General features: G+C 39.3%; 4 gene segments (V, D, J or C); all 4 read left to right on the plus strand.

The window, feature by feature from the left end:
• Positions 1–812: 812 nt before the first annotated feature.
• On the plus strand, positions 813–5,916 carry LOC115156944 (T cell receptor alpha variable 38-2/delta variable 8-like). The segment is given in 2 exon segments: positions 813–860; positions 5,438–5,916. Coding segments are annotated over 2 exon segments (450 nt in total).
• Positions 5,917–8,239: 2,323 nt separating this feature from the next.
• Positions 8,240–8,772, plus strand: LOC115157731 (T cell receptor alpha variable 18-like). The segment is given in 2 exon segments: positions 8,240–8,261; positions 8,372–8,772. Coding segments are annotated over 2 exon segments (423 nt in total).
• A 1,114-nt stretch (positions 8,773–9,886) lies between these two features.
• LOC115156947 (T cell receptor alpha variable 21-like) lies at positions 9,887–11,095 on the plus strand. The segment is given in 2 exon segments: positions 9,887–10,325; positions 10,535–11,095. Coding segments are annotated over 2 exon segments (444 nt in total).
• Positions 11,096–15,175: 4,080 nt separating this feature from the next.
• LOC115156937 (T cell receptor alpha variable 14/delta variable 4-like) lies at positions 15,176–15,927 on the plus strand. The segment is given in 2 exon segments: positions 15,176–15,269; positions 15,455–15,927. Coding segments are annotated over 2 exon segments (519 nt in total).
• Positions 15,928–21,847: the final 5,920 nt, after the last annotated feature.

A 21,847-nucleotide genomic window follows, 5' to 3' on the forward strand; every position in this document is an offset into this window, starting at 1 on the left:
CAGTTTTAGAAACTTTAGGGTGTTTTCTATCCAAATCTACTAATTATATGCATATTCTAGTTTCTGGGCAGTAGTAATAACCAGATTAAATCGGGTACGTTTTTTATCCGGCCGTGCAAATACTGCCCCCTACCCTAGAGAGGTTAACTGACAAGTGTCATTTGAAAATAGCCCTTCCTAGAAGAAATGTAAATGACTGATTCTGACTTTTCACTTTTCACACAGAGTATGTAATAATTTACCATGAAGTGATAATGTTTATCTGAACATAACTTCATTACAGGTGGCAGTAATGAAAATGACATAAAACCAACTTCAGAGACAGAACATGGCATGGAGGGAAGCAGTGTTACACTGTATTGCAACTACTCTGGCTCAGTATACTATCTTCAATGGTATCGCCAATATCCCAGATCAGCACCCCAATTCCTGCTCTAAACTACTGTCACCTCAAAGCCATCTGTATTTAAAGCTAAACCTGAAGACCATCGACTGTCTGTTAATCTGAATAAAGAGAGGACCCATGTGGACCTGGAGATCTCCTCTGCTGAAGTGACCAATTCCCTGCAGCCCAGAGTGACAGGAATCTGAGAAACACTGTATACAAACCTTTCATATGTGATTCATACAACATGCAAAGAGATGCAGTATCACAAAAGAGAGGACAAATGAGAGGAGAGGAGAGATTGAGAAGCTTTATTGCAACTGTGATTTGGGGTGGAGCTTGTAGGTAAACTAAGTAGAAATTATCAACTGAAAACATTGCAGATGAAGTCAGGTTATGTTCTGATATTAGTCAGTTTGACTTCCAACCCCAGCCATGTTGTTCATCTGGTCATGTATTATGTTCTCAGTAATAGGTAAGTTATGGCTTTCAAAGTAGTGTCATGTAATAAACAATGTTTATTTCAATAAAAAATTACTCAATGTTCATCTCTTCACATTTGCAGGTGACACCTATGAGCAGACTATCGAGCCAAACCAACATAAAGTGTATGCAGAAATGGGTAGTAATGTTCTTCTCTCCTGCAACTACTCCTCAGCGTACAGTCTACTATGGTATAAACAGTCTCCAGGATCAGCTCCCCAAAACCTTCTGCTCATCCTGGACTCCACTGGGACTGAACATAGAGCTGATTCTCTTGACTCTCGCTTCTCTGGTAAACAGAACAAAGAGAAGACCCGTTTGGATCTGGAGATCTCCTCTGTTGATGTGACAGACTCTGCTCTGTACTACTGTGCTCTGAATCCCACAGTGACAGGAAACCCAGAAACACTGTACAAAAACCTAACATCACCTGAGAGAGTATTTCTACTCTGTAGTCCCAAGTTTAATTTGACAATAGTGCCATCAAGTGGAGTCAACATGCACCCATTCTTTTGGGTCAAGAGGAGGAGCTTAGTGTTACACATAACATGAGTGGAACTGATTCAACCAGAGAGTGAATGTTCCAAGAGAAGATCATTAGAGAAGTCTCTGTCTAACACCCAGTGACTATGATGCTGCTCTATTCAGTCTTGTTTATGTGCACTTGTAGGTCAGAATTCACTCTCCGTTAACCTCAATGGGACCCCTTCCTGTTCTCATCCCGTTAACAGGATTTATTTTTTACAACAGCCAGTGGAAAATCAGAGCGCCAACTTTAAAACAGCTAAAATCTCATAATTCCATTTTCTCAAACAAGCAACTAATTTACACCATTTTAAAGATAAACTTCTCGTTAATCTAACCACATTGTCCAATTTCAAAAAGGCTTTACGGCGAAAGCTTAATATTGGATTATGTTAGGACATAAACTTCACAAGAAACACCACACAGCCATTTTCCAAGCAACTAGATGCATCACAAAAACCCAAAACACAGCTAAATGAAGCACTAACCTTTGACGATCTTCATCAGATGACACTCCTAGGACATTATGTTACACAATACATGTATGTTTTGCTCGATAATGTTCATATTTATATCCAAAAACAGCATTTTACATTGGCGCATAATGTTGAGAAATGTTTTCCCTCCAAACCCTCCGATGAATCAGCACAATGAACACATATAGAACGTAAATTTTCATCGTAAACATTGATCAATATAGAAGTGTTATGCACAGAATTATAGATACACTTCTCCTAAATGTAATCGCTTGGTCAGATTTCAAAAAAGGTTCACGGCGAAAGCACAATTTGCAATAATCTGAGTACAGCCCAGATGACACTAACAACTAGCAAACAGAAACCCTCCATCTTGGAGTCAATAGAACTAATAAATTACATTATAAATATTCACTTACCTTTGATTATCTTCATCAGAAGGCACTCCCAGGAATCCCAGCTCCACAATAAATGTTCGATAAAGTTCATATTTATTTCCAAATAATCCATTTTGTTCGCGCGTTAGGTTCACTATCCAAATTCACTATGCGCGTGCTTACTTATTCCAGACGAAAAGTCAAAACAGTTATACTACAGTTTGTAGAAACATGTCAAACGATGTATAGAATCAATCTTTAGGTTGTTTTTATCATATACCTTGAATAAAATTCCAACCGGACCTATCCGTTCTCTTTAGGAGTGAATATGAACTCAGCTCACTCCCAAGTCATTGCGCGTGACTTGAGCCCATGCCTTATAATGGGACACCAGTTTACCACAGCTGGAATTCCCTTCAAATTCACCATAGAATCTTCAAACACCGTTCTAAGGACTGCTGACATCTAGTGGAAGCTTTAGGAAGTGCAAAATGAACCCTAAGTCACTGTATACAGTCAAGGCAATCACTTGAAAGGACTACAAGCACCAGACTTCCCACTTCCTGCTTGACTTTTTCTCAGGTTTTTGCCTGCCATATGAGTTCTGTTATACTCACAGACACCATTCAAACAGTTTTAGAAACTTCAGAGTGTTTTTCTATCCCAATCTACTAATAATATGCATATTCTAGTTTCTGGGACAGAGTAGTAACCTGTTTAAATTGGGTACGTTTTTCATCCGGTCGTGAAAATACTGCCCCCTAGCCCTAAGAGGTTTTAACTGAATGTGTACTAACAGAACGTTCACTGTTCAGTATTCATTACAATATGGTATTGTCAATATCAAGTTGTAATACACTTTGAAACACCAAGTGTGGATATACTGTACGCTGTCTACATTGACTCAGTCCATGTTTTTCTTTTTTACAGGTACAAGTGTTGAAGACATAATTACTCCAGACAGAGATGTATTGGATGTTATGGAGGGTAGTAGTGTTCAACTCTCCAATAGATACAACAGCTCATTAAATTAAAGATCTCGTCTGCTGAAGTAAAATACTCTGCTCTGTACTACTGTGCCATGAAAACCACAGTGACAGGAAACTCAGAAACCTTTCAAGAACCATGGGAGGAAACAGACATATTGTATGACATACATAGATAACATATCTACTGTATGTTTAGGGGAAGGACTTATGGTAGAGGAAGGGGTGAACAGCAGTATAGAAACCAAAAAAAGAAGGAAACTTTCAGAAACTGCTGAGATCTTTCTGTCAGTTTGTCTCTGTTCATCTAGGATAGTGTTGATGTATTCACTGTTGTTCCTGACCATATTGATTGGTAGGCAATACACTACAATACAATTCAATACAAAACTTTGCCGTAATTGTCCATTTGAAATAAATTCAATTTCAAATACATTTTCATTAACAATTAAATGTATGTGTATTAAAATTATTCTCTATGCAGGTGTCAGTTCTGAGGACCTCACTCCACTCAAGAAAGAGTACTGTTTAGAGGAAACCTCTATTACCCTGTCTTACAACTTCACCAGAACAGCTACTGACGGATATTAAGTCTATTGGTATCACCAATTCACAGGAAAACGGTGAACGTTCCTCCTGTACATCTCAGGTACAGAGTTTATAAAGAAAGCAAATCCTCTGAACACTCAAATATCTACAAAACTCAATGAAGAGTAAACCATTTAGATCTGGTGATCTCCTCCGCTGAAATTAAAGATTCTGCTCTGTACTACAGTACTGTGCTCTGAGGCCCACATTGACAAGAAACCCAGAAACACTACAAAAACCTTACTGCAATAAATTCCTACTATTAAACACCATGTAATAGGCAAGCATCTGCATACAAATGATCAGAGACCATGTTCATGATTATACATCAACTAAATCATATTTGTTAATCACATATTATAATGTTGATTCTCCTCTAATTGACAGGAACAGTCTGTCTTCAGTTCTGCCTCCTGATAACACATAGTTACACCCATCACCATGTTTCTCTACCCAGTGTTTCTCCTCTCTGCGCTTGTTGGTGAGTATTAGTCTGACATTACATACTTTAAGTTTATTCAAGGTCAAGTGTCATTTGAAAATAGCACTTCCTAGAAGAAATGTAATTGAGTGATTATCTTTCACTTGTATTGAAGATGACACAGAGTAGGTAATAATGTCCCATGAACTGAAAATGTTTATCTAAACGTTTATCAGCGCCCCAATTCCTCCTCTACACTATAGTCACCTCAAAGCCCTCTGTAGTTAAAGCTAATCCTCCATACCCTCGACTGTCTGTTTGTTGTGCGGAGTGGAACCGCGGAACCCAAGATCAGACTCAGATGAGGAGATTGGGATGAAGTAACCAAGGTATTTATTGAAACACGGGGAGATGGAGTGCAGGTTAGGGGAAGATTGGGCGGGTTGCTGGAAACCAGGTGCGGAGGCTGAGGCTGGAGCGAGAGGGGTTGAGACATGGTACGCAGGTCCGGAGGGGAATCCAAGGGAGTAGTAGAGTGGGGACTCCAGGACAGAGTAGCAGGATGACGAGACGTGGAACTGGAGACAGGGACCAGAGTCAGAGCGGGCAGAACTGTAGCGGAGAGGAAAACAGCATCAGGCAAGGAGAACAGGCACAACAGGATAACAGGATCTGAATAGCAACAAACTAGAACCGTAGACTGACTGAGATTACGATATGGAACAGGTTTCAGCTGGTAGGGATCTGCTCTGACTCCAGCACATCTGTCTCCACCCACACAATCACACACACACAGAGAGAGAGGGAAAGGGAGAGACTACTGGGGGAGTGACGGCAGGTCAAGGAGACACAGGATGAGCAGTAGAGGGTGTTGCAGGAGCAGATGTGACACTGTTAATCTGAATAAAGAGAGAACCTGTGTGGATCTGGAGATCTCCTCTGCTGAAGTAACACTGTAATACAGTGCTACAGTAAAACATTTCAGATTAAGTTGGGTTGGAGTATTCAGCTTCTGTTGAGCTATTAGTCAGTTGGACTTCCAACCATGTTGTTAATTTGTTCAATTATTATGTTTTCAGCAATAGGTAAGTTATATATTATTTATATATTATCTTATTTTCTCTTTTGAAAATTACAACAATACATTTTTATTTCATTTAAAAAATGACTCAATGTTCATCTCTTCCCATTTGCAGGTGACACCTATGAGCAGACTATCGAGCCAAACCAACATGAAGTGTATGCAGAAGTGGGTGGTAATATTCTTCTTTCCTGCAACTACTCCTCAGCAAACAGTCTACTATGGTATAAACAGTCTCCAGGATCAGCTCCCCAATACCTTCTGCTCATCCCGCACTTCCCTGGGACAGGACAGAGAGCTGATTCTCTTGACTCTCGCATCTCTGGTAAACTGAACAAAGAGAAGACTCGTGTGGATCTAGATATCACCTCTGCTGAAGTGACAGACTCTGCTCTGTACTACTGTGCTCTGAGGCCCACAGTGACAGGAAACCCAGAAACACTGTACAAAAACCTAACATCGTCTGAGAGAGTATTTCTACACTGTAGTTACAGGTTTTATTTGACAATACTTCCATCAAGTTGAGTGAACATGCATCCATTCTATTTTGTCAAGAGGAGGAGCTTAGTTTCACAAATAACATGTAATGAGAGGAACTGATTCACCCAGAGAGTGAATGTTCCAAGAGAAGATCATTAGAGAAGCCTCTTTCTAATGCCCAGTGGCTAATTTTCAATGAATGTGTTGTTGTATTTTAAGTATTTTGTAATATATAACATTTTGTTTTACAGGTCTCAGTTTTGACTAGGTAATAACACCCTATAGTGATGTAAAAGTGGCTTTAGAAATGGACAGAGTTACTCTCCCTTGTAACTACACCTCCTCTGGTAACACAGTGTTAACACATTGATGTACTAGAACGTACGCACTACCCTCTGTAGCGCCTTGCGGTCGGAGGCAGGGCAGTTGCCATACCAGGCAGTGATTCAACCAGTCAGGATGCTCTCAATGGTGCAGCTGTAGAACATTATGAGGATCTGGGGACCCATGCCAAGTCTTTTCAGTCTCATTAGGGGGAATAGGTTTTGTCGTGTCCTCTTCACGACCGTCTTTGTGTGCTTGGACCATGTTAGTTTGTTGGTGATGCAGATACCAAGGAACTTGAAGCTCTCAACCTGCTCCACTGCAGTCCCGTCCATGAGAATGGGGGGGCGTGCTCGGTCCTCTTTTTCCTGTAGTCCACAATCATCTCCTTTGTCTTGATCACGTTGAGGGAGGTTGTTGTCCTGGCACCACACAACCAGGTCTTTGACCTCCTCCCTATAGGCTGTCTCGTTGTTGATCAGGCCTACCACTGTTGTGTCATCGGCAAACTTAATGATGGTGTTGGAGTCAGGCCTGGCCGTGCAGTCATGAGTGAACAGGGAGTACAGGAGGGGACTGAACACGCACCCCTGAGAGGCTACTGTGTTGAGGATCAGCATGGCGGATGTGTTGTTACCTACCCTTACCACCTGGGGGCGGCCCATCAGGAAGTCCAGGATCCAGTTGCAGATGGAGGTGATTAGTCCCAGGGTCCTTAGCTTATTGAGCTTTGAGGGAACTATTGAGCTTTGAGGGCACTATTGTGTTGAACACTGAACTGTAGTCAATGAACAGCATTCTCACATAGGTGTTCCTTTTGTCCAGGTAGGAAAGGGCAGTGTGGAGTGCAATAGAGATTGCATCATCTGTGGGTCTGTTGGGGTGGTATGCAAATTGTTTCTGGGATAATGGTGTTGATGTGAGCCATGACCAGCTTTTAAAAGTTCTTCATGGCTACAGTCGTGAGTGCTACGGGTCAGTAGTCATTTAGGCAGGTTACCTTAGTGTTCTTGGGCACCGGCACTATGGTGGTGTGCTTAACCTGTTGGGGATAGGGGGCAGTATTTGCACGGCCGGATAAAAAACGTACCCGATTTAATCGGGTTACTACTCCTGCCCAGTAACTAGAATATGCATATGCAAAACACCCTAAAGTTTCTAAAACTGTTTGAATGGTGTCTCTGAGTATAACAGAACTCATATGGCAGGCAAAAACCTGAGAAGATTGTTATGCTTTTTGTGAACGTTTATCGTGAGTAATTTAGTACATTTTTTGTAAATTCACCGGAAGTTTGCGGGGGGTTTGCTAGTTCTGAACGTCACATGCTAATGTAAAAAGCTGGTTTTTGATATAAATATGAACTTGATTGAACAAAACATGCATGTATTGTATAACATAATGTCCTAGGAGTGTCATCTGATGAAGATCATCAAAGGTTAGTGCTGCATTTAGCTGTGGTTTTGTTTTTTGTGACATTATATGCTAGCTTGAAAAATGGGTGTCTGATTATTTCTGGCTGGGTACTCTGCTGACATAATCTAATGTTTTGCTTTCGCTGTAAAGCCTTTTTGAAATTGGACAAAGTGGTTAGATAAAGGAAATGGTGTAAAATAGTCATATGTTTGAAAAATGGAAGTTTTCGGATTTTCGAGTGGAACTGATTCACCCAGAGAGTGAATGTTCCAAGAGAAGATCATTAAAGAAGTCTCTGTCTAACACCCAGTGACTATTGTAACGGTTTTGACTTGAAGTTATAATTTATAGGGGTGCCAGGTAGGTTGTGCCTACCAGAGAAAATATTAGTTTCTCCTTTTAGTTTGATAGGGAATGAGTCCCATCTGGTCCGTCAAGTCTACACCAATACAAAGGACTCATGTAATTGGGAATTAAAGGGGAAGCGCTCTATTGGAAGAAGCACTAATTAATTGGGAATTAAAGGAAAAGCGCTCTATTGGAAGGAGAAGCACTGAGACGGTTCAGAAACATTCAGGGCCGTCACACTATGATGCTGCTCTATTCAGTCTTGTTTATGTGCATTTATAGGTAAGAATTCACTCTCCAGTAACTGAATGTGTACTAACAGAATGTACACTGTTCAGTATTCATTACAATATGGTATTATCAATATCAAGAGGTAATACACTTTGAAACACCAAGTGTGGTAATACACTTTGAAACACCAAGTGTGGATATACTGTACACTGTCTACATTGACTGAGTAATCGATGTTTTTCTTTTTTACAGGTAGTGTTGAAGACATAATTACTCCAGACAGAGATGTAGTGGATGTTATGGAGGGTAGTAGTGTTCAACTCTCCTGTAGATACAACAGCTCATTAACTAACAGTCTGTTATGGTACCTCCAGCACCCTGGATCCTCTCCACAGTTCCTCATAGTGGACTACTCTGGGATCATAACCAACACTGATAGTACAGAATGGACCCTCACACATGAAAAAGAGAAGACCCGTGTGGATCTGGATATCTCTTCTACTGAAGTGACAGACTCTGCTCTGTACTACTGTACCCTGCAGCCCACAGTGACAGGAAACTCAGAGACACTACAAAGACCTAGAACATCTGATTACTGGGAGAAAGTTATCAACAAGCAGATTAATGAATATGTCCTAAACACTAAACACTAATCATCACTTCCATGCTAGTAAGAAGAACTACAGTATTTAATCTCTGAACACTCAAAAGCAGCTTTATTAAAAGAAGTGTAGAAGATAACATAAGACATTAAGTCAAATATATTCCCAAACCTCCTTTCAAAAAATAATAAGTAACAGAAAGTATAAGAAATGTATGAAACAAAATAAGAAAGTTATATTAAATAAAAAACAAAAACAAAAAGTGATTTGCATTGATTAATGTTTTTTTAACTTGTGTTTTATGTTACGTTGTACACTTCTTTTTATAATTTTATTTCATTTGAGACTTCTTGTTATTGATGTATTTTATGTTTGACATTCATTAGAATACTTGTTTTTTCAATATGTTTTTTTTAAGTCATGAAATTACAAAGATAAATGAAATAAAATACAAAAAACAGCACAATTGCACTGTATTCATTTCAAACTTTTTTATTCATAATGCAGTGTAACATGAATGGAGTAGCATTGTTAAAAAAAAATGAATGCATCAATCCTAACATCAAACAAGGATTGCATGGGACACACGTTACCACATTTTCTTCCCTGTCTTTGGAGGTAGGTGGAGCTACCTCCAAATTATTGCAGAGAGAGATATTAAACTCTGCCTATGTTGTGTCAGAGTATTTTTGATACTGTGTCTATCAGCTATGTTTCTGCTTTAATAATTGCTCATCCTACTAGTCCTTGTTGGTGAGTACTGTATTCAATTTGACAGTATTATTTTAAAACACAGAATGTTTTTCAAAGTTGTCAAAAATACAATACAATACAAATAATAAATTGTATTATGATAATGAGAAGGGGAAAGGCATTATCAACAGACCAAAAAGTCAAAAATTTCCTTTCTTGACAAGTAGCAGTTTTGAAGATGACACACCCACTAGGCCCATGGTGGGTGGTGTGGAGGGTGATATCATCACACCATCCTGCAGCTACACTGGCTCTGTAAACAATCTACAGTGGTATCGTTAGTATCCCAGGTCTAAACCAGCGTTCCTGATTCTCAGCACGAAATCAGGATATGTCCAGAAACTTGTCCATCCTCGCCTTCCAGCTCAGGTTCATACAGACCGCGTGGATCTGGAGATCTCCTCTACTGAAGTGACAGACTGTTCTGTACTACTCTGCCATAGAGCCCACAGTGACAGGAAACACTTCCTCATACAAAAAGCTGACGGTCTGACACAAATTTGCAGATGGTATATATAGTATAGCATGGTATAGTATTGTGGATCTATCGAAGAAAAAAAAACGTCTACAGCAAAAACTAGACATTTTCAGATAGAAATAAAGTCTAAAATAAACTGAGGAGGAGGCCAATAGGAACTGAAAACCCTTAAACAGAAGAAGAGTAACATATCCAGTTATCACAGGAGGGGCCTCATAGTCAAACACTGGTATAGGCTGGGTATACCTGCAACCATGAGGATGTCTCTGTAGAGGAACTACTCAGCTCTCTCACTGTCTTATCTCTCAGTTGGTTTATCTAGTCTGTGTCAGGATGTCACTCATATTACTGTTGCTCCTCTCAGCATTTGTAGGTGAGTGCTGAATTCTCAGCTTAAACCAAATAACATTTTGAAAACAGTGACATTGCTTTTTTCAGTTAATGATTGCATTAAAAACTAAAAGGTATTTTACCAGAAAGTTTCAATTCTTTCTCTTGTCATACTTTATGGGCACCTAACCCATGTATTGTTTATCATTTGGAATAAATATTAACACAATGACAATTCTTATGTTGTTGCAGGTGATAGTATGGAGCAGGAAACAATAACTCCAGTTAAACCTGAAGTCAATGCTCTCCAAGGAACAGACATCACTCTCTCCTGCAACTACAAGGGCAACGTTTATAATCTACAATGGTACCGTCAATACCCCGGATCCAGACCAGGATGTCTTCTTTTGATCCTACAAAGCAGCATGTATGTACAGAATACATCCATTACGACTCCACGACACACTGGTAGACTGAATGAAGAGAAGACCCGTGTTGACTTGATGATCTCATCTGTTGAATTGGAGGACTCTGCTCTGTACCACTGCGCCTTGCAGCCCACAGTGACAGGAAACCCAGACACACTGTACACGAACCTGTCAAGACCCTTGGGGGTGAACAGTGCATTGTGTTCTAAACAATCAGTTATTATTTAGAGTACATTAATACATATATTTTCCCCTGCGTCTCCACATGAAAACACATTTAATATAAATATTATTCAGGAAATAATAATTAATATTGTCTGCATCTTCCTGTTCTGATATAACATGATCAAAGATACCAGTCTGAATAAATATAGAATGAAGAACATTTGTGGTATTGTTTTGCTTCCTTTTAGCAAAGGTTCACAAACATTTTCAATCGGTGACCCCATTCCAGGATTGTGGAACATCACGCAATGTTTATTCATGTGATATTTGAGTGACAAAACATTAACAATATCTATGGGCTAAAAAACATAATAAAAAAACTTTGGCTGACATGGGCTAGTTGATCTGTACATTGCTGACAAGTTATAAATAGCTCTCTAAGGTATGCATTGAATAACAAGACAAGAGGAACTGGTGATGCACTACGCATTTTCGACATTGCACCTCGTGCATTCTACTATTACAACTTTCAAGAATAAGTTTCAAGCTGGACTGGCTGACCCCTCAACCCACAGTTTGGGAACCACTGTTTGGAGGATTAATGGCAGTAATTGTCTTATTCTTCTTATTTTGGTGAACAGCATACATTTTGAGACAATACCAATAGAGGGCAGTCATGAGCTGAAATGTCTCCATTCAGAACTACTGCAAAATCATGAAGATGACATTTAGCATCAATCCAACCCAGAACTCAAATACCCAACCACCTTTAGTGTAGAGAGGTGGAGCTACAAAGTCAATGAGTGCTTTGACAGTACAGTATGTATTCTACAATATGTTTTAGGAGAGGATAGTGATACACTCTTACTTGACAGCATAAAAAGGCTGTCATTCAGTCCCCATAACAATGTTTTTTGCAATTCTACTATTTTCAATGTTCATTGGTAAGTGCATAGGTTTGCGCTGCAGTTTTTGATTGCAGACATATGTCGATAGAGCATTTATGGTACATGAATTGCAATATGATTTATTCAAAACAGGTTGAACATTATTTATTTCAGGTTGCAGTAATGAGGAGGAAATAATATCAGCCACAACTGAAGAGTGTGTATTTGAGGGTGAAGGTGTTACTTTATCCTGCAACTACACTGGCTCCTACACTACTGATACTTTACTGTGGTACCAACAATACACCAGACCAAAACCAGAATTCCTGCTCCTCATCACTGAAGGAGGGTTAAAGACACATAATGAATTGACCCACCCTCGACTGACTGTTAAACTGAATGAAGATAAGACCCATGTCTCAGTGCTGTTTGTTTGTCTGTTTCTCAAAGGTCTAACAAGATGTCGCTTTTCTCATTTGTAGTCTTTTCAGCTTTTTTAAGTGAGTTATTATATGAATGAAAACCTTGCTATTTTCTGTGAATTTAATCTTACTGTTAATGAAGAATATATTTTAATCCATAAGTGTTATCGTGGTACAATAATATTGTAGATGTTAATTTCATATTTCAAACAGTAATGGAACATTTGTTAAACGTCTGTTACAACAACATATTTGATGTTACAGTTTTTGGGATTCAATAAACCCTGTGACTAAATACCAACATTTATTCTATGGATGATAGATATAGAAAGAGAATTGGTCACATGGTAGTCTGTTCAGTTATACTGATATATTTCCTCTGCTGAAGTGACAGACTCTGCTCTGTACTACTGTGTCATGACCACAGTAACAGGAACCTCAGAAACCTATCAAGAACCATGGGAGGAAACAGACTTCTTGTATGACACACATAAGTAACATACCTACTCTATGTTGATTAGAAGAGGAGCTGAACAACAGTATAGAAACAAAAAACAGGAGAAAACTTTCAGAGACTGCTTAGATCTTTCTGTCAGTTTGTCTCTGTTCATCTAAGATGGTGTTGCTGGATTCAGTGTTGTTCCTGACCATATTTATTGATAGGCAATACAATACAATACAGTACAATTCAATACAATGCATTGCCATAATTAACCATTTGAAATGAATAAAATGTCAGAAACAATTATTTAATTGTTCATGAAAATGTGTGTTTTAAAACCATTCTCTATGCAGGTGTCAGTTGTGAGGACCTCACTCCACTCAAGGAAGAGTACTGTTTAGAGGGAACCCCTGTTACCCTGTCTTTCACCAAGACACAGCACAAAGGCCAGAGTTACTCCTGTACATCTCAGGTTCAGAGATGATAAAAATAGCAGATCCTCTGACCACTCGAATAACTGAATGAAGAGATAAACCATTTGGATCTGGAGATCTCTGCTGTAGTGACAGACTCGGCTCTGTACTACTGTGCTGTGAGGCCCACAGTGACAGGAAAATTCCCTCCAGTTTGATGTGTATTCGTATTCTCCTACAGTCTCTACAGACTCTTAACCACATCATATACATACAATATGCATGGATTATATGACATCATTGCTCTCAACATGGACTTGCTCAGTGGTTTGGTCCTCTGGTGGTAAATCCATGTACTGCACTCTTTAGAGGAGCATACCTGAAGCCAACTGACTGGTAACGGACCAGACAAACTGCTCTTTTGGTCTGGGTCACTAGATATAAAAATAAATTAAAGTTTGTGCATGTAAAATAATAAATTATTCATGTGAGGATTTTTCTGTCTTTTTTCTCAGAAGTTCCTCAACATTTAAACGCGGTCAGCAAAGTGAAAGTAGAGTATGAAGGGTTTTCTTTATATTTACCCACAAACAACCATTTCTGCAGCTCCTGGCTGATCTTCAGGTGAGGTACTACTTATCCTACATGTGCTACCCACTACCCCTTCTGAAGGACGGATTAATCAGGCCCAAGTTAGCCAGGTGGATCGTCCACTGCTTCTCACTCTTCAGGCACAACCAATGAGATGTTCTCTATGCCTCCTGATCAGATATATGACATATCTTCTTTGTTTGTGCTCCTCCTATAGACTGTTACATCTAGTGTTCAACATTCTGCCCAACAAGGTGAAACCTTGACATTGCTTGTACTTTCAAGGGTAAGTTACTAGTGAGAGTCAATAGGTGTCAGTGGAGTCTCATAGTTTGCTTCTATTCCTTTAAGCTAAAGATATCTGTTTTGTTGCATGGGCTGCGTCTCATTCCACCACGTCAGCCTACGGCAGTCTTCTGCATCTGCGGTGGAAGATGGCCGAGCTACAGCGGTGTTTGAAAATCGGTCTTCTCAAAAAAATATCTGTAGTGTCCGAACGGTTTGGCCTAGAAAACTAATATGACCACTCTTTAGAAAGATGAGACTCTCACGAATATGATGGTGGTCTCTCCTCTGGTCTTTCCTCTGTTTGGGCTACAAACTAATGTGACCCAACTGTTTAAAGGGGGAATTCTCACAAACAAGATGAACAAGGTGTAAAAAATGTTTTACAAACAGTACCATTCAAACCAGTCAAGCATCTGGATGAATGAGTAGGTATGTCCAAACTTTTGACTGGTACTGTAAATATTTCCTGTGGGTTCTTATATCTCCTAGCAGACACTTGAAAATGTTATTCCTTAAGATAATTTTTTTATATAATTTTTGGTCATTTATCAATGTGTTATTAAGTGCGTTTCTACGGGAATTGGTAGTAAAGACCAAATTCAATATTTTATAAAATCATTTTGTTATATATTTTTTATATACCTAAAGGGGTCCTACAATTACAAATCAAAAATAGTGAAATGATCCATGGTATGACCATCTTAAAATAATTATATATGTCAACTTATAACCCCTCCCCCTCACCAACGTCAATAAAACAATTGAATATACAATAAGCTCCTCCCTTACTGCCGAGCCCCACAATTATGACACTTCTCAGCTACAGTGGATGGAACATAAAGCCAATAACAGTCTATTCTTCCTCTATGCAAGAATCATAATGTCACATTGGCTTAGGAATACTTTACTTATCCTAGTTGCATGCTTTTCTGGTACAGTATAACACTCCTCAGTATGTCCTGAGAAGAGATCGTTATTCAGAAGGAAGCAATAGTGATGAGTTCAAGAAGAGGTTTGATTCCAGGCTGAATTTCACATCTAGCTCTGTCCCCTTGACAATCCAGAGGTTGCAGCTGTCTGACTCTGCTGTGTACTACTGTGCTCTGAAGCCCGCTGTGACGACAAGTGATTCAGTCACTGTACAACAACACATAGAGTGTGGCTCATTCAGACAATGTGACAAGCTTCTAAGTGTTTGATGATACACAGAAAGAGGAGGAGACAAGGATTTCATAGTCTCATCATGGCCTAGTTACATCAGAGTGGTATTACTCTTCTCCCACTGATCTCACAGTAGCAGACATGGGACCCTGGCTGAGGAATTTACTGATTCTTGCTGCATTTTGTTATGGTATTATGAAATTATTTGTTTAATATTATTATTTTCTTATTTGTTTACGTCCTTTTCTACAATCCCTTTCTTTTTTCAAACATATTTTTCAGGTTTTTACTTCTATTAATTTTATGCATTTTAATTATCTCTATCATGTTGCTTACCTCCTCTTTCCTCTAATACAAATGTGTGTCCTTTTCCAGAATGCAGAGGAGAAGACACAGTCACTCAGCCACCAGGAGATGTGATCTCTATTGAGGGAGGACAGGTCACACTGGACTGTCAATTTGAGACTTCAGATACAACAAATCTAAACCTGTTCTGGTACAAGTACGAAGCAAATTACTTCCCAAAGTTCATGCTGGGCCGTTTTTCTTTTGGAAGTATAAATGCCACTGAATTTGAGGAGAGATTTGATGCCCATCTAAAAACAGACTCAAAATCAATCCCCTTGACGATCCAGAGGTTGCAGCTGTCTGACTCTGCTGTGTACTACTGTGCTCTGAGGCCCACTGTGACAACAGGATATACAGCCCCTTTACAAAAACTAGTGTATCCTTGGCAAAAGTGTAGAAAAAATAAAAGCCTTCCTTCTGTGGTGGGTGTGACGTTAGCAGGGCTGTACACCTCACACAGTGACACACAGAATAGCATTTCAGAGGATAGTGAATGAATGCAAACATCTGAAGATGGAGGAATCAATCAGCATATTGATCATTCTGATTATGACTACAGGTAAACAACACCTCAACATTTGAACTCCTTGCATCCTTATAATCAGATTGTTACATTATGGTATTGGTAGTAAAACATCTTTGGTGAAGTAAAGTCATTTAAATGTGAATAATTAGTTGATTTCTAAAAAGTCTTAAAGAATAAGCATGTGTTTCAATTACTTTTATTATATGTTTTCCTCTGCAGGAATGGTATCTGGAGATAGTGTGACTCCTGACAAGGAGGAGTACACCCCCACTGAGGGATCATCAGTGACTCTGAGCTGTACATATGAAACAAGCAGCAATGATATTTACCTTTACTGGTACCGGCATTATTCTAACCAGGCTCCCCAGTTTCTACTGTATAAAGGTGCCAGATCATGGAGGAGTGAACACATCCCTGATAAGAGATATAAATCCACAACATCCTGGACATCAACTAAACTGGTCTTAACAAGCCTAACCCTGACAGATTCATTTCTCTACTACTGTGCTCTCAGGGATTGTTATACCCAGTGATACATAAATAGTGAGGGAGAAAAGTATTTGATCCCTGCTGATTTTGTATGTTTGCCCACTGACAAAGAAATTATCAGTTTATAATTTTAATGGTAGGTTTATTTGAACAGTGAGAGAGAATAACAACAACAAAAAATCCAGAAAAACGCATGTCAAAAATGTTATAAATTGATTTTCATTTTAATGCGGGATATAAGTATTTGACCCCTCTGCAAAACATGACTTAGTACTTGGTGGCAAAACGCTTGTTGGCAATCACAGAGGTCAGATGTTTCTTGTAGTTGGCCACCAGGTTTGCACACATCTCAGGAGGGATTTTGTCCCACTCCTCTTTGCAGATCTTCTCCAAGTCATTAACCTCTACGGGCCACGGGGGCAGTATTGAGAATTTTGAAAAAAATATGTGGCAATTTTTAACTGCCTCCTACACCAACTCAGAAGCTAGGATATGCATATTATTAACACATTCGGATAGAAAACACTCTGAATTTTCTAAAACAGTTTGAATGGTGTCTGTAAGTATAACAAAACTCATATTGCAGGCAAAAACCTGTGAAAAATAGATAAAAAAAAATGAGAATTTTGTGACTGTACTATTTAGTGTCATTGTTTTAAAGATACCACAGTGAGAAAGGATTCAGTTCGCAACTCCTACTGCTTCCACTAGATGTCAACGATCTTTAGAAAGTTGTTGGAAGCATCTGTGATGAATACAGACCGAATAAGAAAGCTTACAAGTTGACACGTCATCACTTCATTTTTTGCGCCTGCGCATGAATCTGAGAAGAGTGCCTTTGTCATTATCGTTTATTCTAGACACTTGATAGGTTGTGTGAAAATATTACTGATGTTTACTGATGTTTCACGTTAAAAATGGACCAAAAGATTAATGATGAACAACGTTTGACATGTTTAAACAAACGTAAATAGATTATTTACTAGGTTTTCTTTAGCTTTTTGACGTGACTTTACACTGCCCACCTCATTTTGTGGGAGCCTACTGAACGCTAACTATTTGGACATAAATTATGAACTTTGTCAAAAGAAACCACATTTGTTCTGGACCTGGGATCTCTGGCAGCGCCTTCTGATGGAGATAATCAAAGGTAAGGGGATATTTAGAATGTTATTATCGATATTAGATGATGCTAATGCTAACGGTATAGCTTAGCTTAGCTTAGCATATAGCTTATTGTTGTTAGCATAGGACCCAGTTTATGCAAAATGTGATTTCCCAGTAAAGTTATTTTGAGATCTGGCCATTCGGTAGCAATTACGAGATGATAATATATTATTCTTTGAATGACAATATTATAATTTACCAATGTTTTCGAATAGTAATTCCGTGATTTGTAATGCTGGATTCACTGGGTGCATTCGAGCCGAAAAAAATTCTGAATTTCACCGCGACTGTAAATGCTGTTTTTGGATATAAATATGAACTTGATGGAACTAAAAATTCATGTATTGTATAACATAATGTCCTATGAGTGTCATCTGATGCAGATTGTCAAAGGTAAGTGCATAATTCTAGCTAGTTTTCTGTCTGTTGATGCCCTTCTTTGAATTGGCTAAACATTACACGCAGCTATTGTCAATGTACTCTCCTCACATAACCTAACTTTATGCATTCTCCGTAATGCCTCTGAAAATCGGACAGCGTGGTTAGATTTAGGAGATATATCTTTCAAATGGAGGAAAATAGTTGATTATTTGATTTTTTGAAATGATTACTCTTGCAGTTTTGAATTCCCCGCCATGGTCACATGACAATGAATCCCAATACCGGGATAAGATCGGGATAAGATCCTCAACAGGTTAAACGATATAATTTGAAAAAAATATTGAAAAAAAAAGTATTACATTTTGTTATGCTAACAGCGATAGGATTTTTCGCTGGATGTCCGCACAGGGGTTAAGGTTTCGAGGCTGACGTTTGGCAACTCGAACCTTCAGCTCCCTCCATAGATTTTGTATGGGATTAAGGTCTGGGACTGGCTATGCTATGTGCTTCTTCTTGAGCCACTCCTTTGTTGCCTTGGCCGTGTGTTTTGGGTCATTGTCATGCTGGAATACCCATCCCCGACCCATTTTCAATGCCCTGGCTGAGGGAAGGAGGTTCTCACCCAAGATTTGACAGTACATGGCCCCGTCCATCGTCCCTTTGATGGGGTGAAGTTGTCCTGACCCCTTAGCAGAAAAACACCCCCAAAGCATAATGTTTCCACCTCCATGTTTGACGGTGGGGATGGTGTTCTTGGGGTCATAGGCAGCATTCCTCCTCCTCCAAACACGGCGAGTTGAGTTGAAACTGGAGCAGCAGCATGGCCACTCCCTTTAAGAGTGTGCTCCTAATCTCAGCTCATTACCTGTATAAAAGACACCTGGGAGCCAGAAATCTTTCTGATTGAGAGGGGGTCAAATACTTATTTCCCTCATTAAAATGCAAATCAATTTATAACATTTTTGACATGCGTTTTTATGGATATTTTTGTTGTTATTCTGTCTCTCACTGTTCAAATAAACCTACCATTAAAATTATAGACTGATCCTTTCTTTATCAGTGGGCAAACCTACAAAATCAGCAGGGGATCAAATACATTTTTCCCCCACTGTATCACTGATAAGAGATATACATCCAAAATGTCTCGGACATCAACTGAACTGGTCGTAACAAGCGTAACCCTGGCAGACACAGCTCTCTACTGCTGTGCTCTCAGGGAAAATACACAGTGATACGAAGTCTATTAGATGCTGTACAAAAACCTGCAGACGAAAAATTATTTGTTGTTGTGTGGATGATAATTAAACATCAACAACAATTTGATATCGTAATGGCAGAGGTTTAGATCAGAGAACTGTGGTCACACGTCCTGTGTGCAATCACCAGTTGGACTAGTATTTCTCTGTCTTCATTTTCAATAAACTGTAAGAAATATGTATTCTTCACTCTTCAATCAGTAGTCTTCAATTTAATTTAGACAGGTATTCTTAATATTGGTTGGTAAAGCACTTGGGAATATGACAAAGTGCAAAAATATTGCTATTTGTAGTTATCCCTCCTCACAATTCACACAGCTTGGTGGTGTAGTATGAACGTCAACCTGAAGGGTGCAACCTAACAAAGCACACACACACCCCTGAATCAGAGGATGCCATACAGACAGACACCTCCCCATGGTCTACTACTGCATGTAATACAGAACAACATGAAGCATCAACAGTAGGACAGAGGGTGTCAAAGCTCTGTGATAGATAGATCAGCATTGCTCTGTTCCTTACCTTTTCCACTTCAGACTGACTGACTTGTCATGAGAAATTGGCTGATCCTGCATGTTCTGGCTGCATGCTGCTTTGGTATAACATCACTCTGTTCATCTGTCTCTTTCTGTGCCTTTGTTCATTTATTTATATGCATTATTATTACAGCATGTAGATCCTCTAATATGTTACATTTGTTTTACTCAATTTTTCTTACAGAACTGATAGCTGGGGATGAAATTACTTCTTTAAGCCATGAAGTCATCAAGTCAGAGGGAGAATCTGTGACTCTGAGCTGTTCATATGTTACAAGCCGAACGGTTCCTTGGCTTTACTGGTTCCGGCATTATCCTAACCAGGCTCCTCAGTTTCTACTGTATAAAGGTGCCAGATCAGAAAGCGATAGTGAATACATCCCTGATAAGAGATATACATCCACAACGTCCGATACATCAACTGAACTGATCATACAACATCTAACCCTGGCAGACACAGCTCTCTACTACTGTGCTCTTGACTCAACACAGTGATACAAAATGTATAAGACGCTGTACAAAAACTTGCAGACCAAAAATGCTTTGTTGTTGTGTGGAACATAATTATACATCAACCACAATTTGATTTCATATGGCAGAGGTTTAGATCAGAGAAGTGTGGTCACACCTGTGCTGTGTTCAATCACCAGGTGATCTAGTGTTTCTCTGTCTTCATATTCAATGCTCTTTGAGAGAGACTTATTCTTCACTCTAGTAGGTAGAGTTTGGTACGAGGGTCTTGACGTGGATGGTAGTCGGTAGCTGGTCTTCCAGTTGTATCAGCCACCAGTCGTGGACCAAGGTTGACAGTAGGACAGAGGGTGTCAAAGCTCTGTGATAGATAGATCAGCATGGTTCTGCTCCTTACCTTTTCCACTTCAAACTGACTGACTAGTCATGAGAAATTGGCTGATCCTGCATATTCTGGCTGCATGCTGCTTTGGTATAACATCACTCTGTCCATCTGTCTCTTTCTGTGCATTTGTTCATTTGATTTATATACATTATTATTATATGTTGTGAAGATATATTAATCTTTCTTTTCAGGGTGCAGAGCAGAAGAGAATGTAACACAGCCAACAGAAGATGTAATGGTCATAGAAGGACAACCAACAACACTCATTTGTCTATTTGATACAACTTCTCAATCACCATATATCTTCTGGTACAAACAACTAGTAAATATCAACTCCATGTTTATGCTGAGAAGGGATGTGCACCTGCAGACACTACTACTGAGTTCAAGGAGAGATTTGATGCCCTTCTAAATGTCACAGGAAAATCAGTCCCCTTAAAGACCCAGAGGTTACAGCTATCTGACTGCGGTGTACTACTGTGCTCTGATGCCCCTTGTGACAACAGGATATACTGCCTCTTACAAAACACTGTGTGTGTGTTAAGTACTTTGTGTTGTGTGACGTTTTTTAAGGGGAGGTGGTTACATAATTGAAGCGGAGGAAGAGAAATGCATTTTATACTGTAGAGTACAGTGAGAAACCAGGGGAGTCATTTTGTCAGAATTATACTTGTGTTCCCTGTTTTCACTGTGTCAAATAACACTTACCAGCGTGTTACTAGGATACATTTTAATATATGCACTAGTGGGTGAGTTTGATACTATTCTTCATATATAATTACATATCCAATGTAATTACTGGAGCCTGGAGTAATATGACTTTTAAGGAAATTTTATTACTTTTTCATGCAATTGACTTATTCTTGTTTTCATAAATGTTTTCCAGGCGGCAGTCATGGGAATGACATCACTCCAACAACAGAAGGTGTTTGGGTTGGAGGGTGATGTCATAAATCTGTCCTGTAACTACTCCTCTGCTAGTACTCTCCAGTGGTATCATCAGTACCCTGGATCACCTCCCATCTTCCTCCTCCTCACTGGAGTGTCCTCAAACCCCTCTGTAGTGAAATCTAAACCTGAAGACCCTCGACTGTCTGTTAAACTGAACGATGAGAGAACCTGTGTAGATCTGGAGATCTCCTCTGCTGAAGTGTTAGATTCTACTCTTTACTACTGTGCCCTGGAGCCCACAGTTAAACGAAACCCAGA

Source organism: Salmo trutta, chromosome 21, assembly GCF_901001165.1.
Source record: "Salmo trutta chromosome 21, fSalTru1.1, whole genome shotgun sequence".
NCBI lineage: Eukaryota > Metazoa > Chordata > Actinopteri > Salmoniformes > Salmonidae > Salmo > Salmo trutta.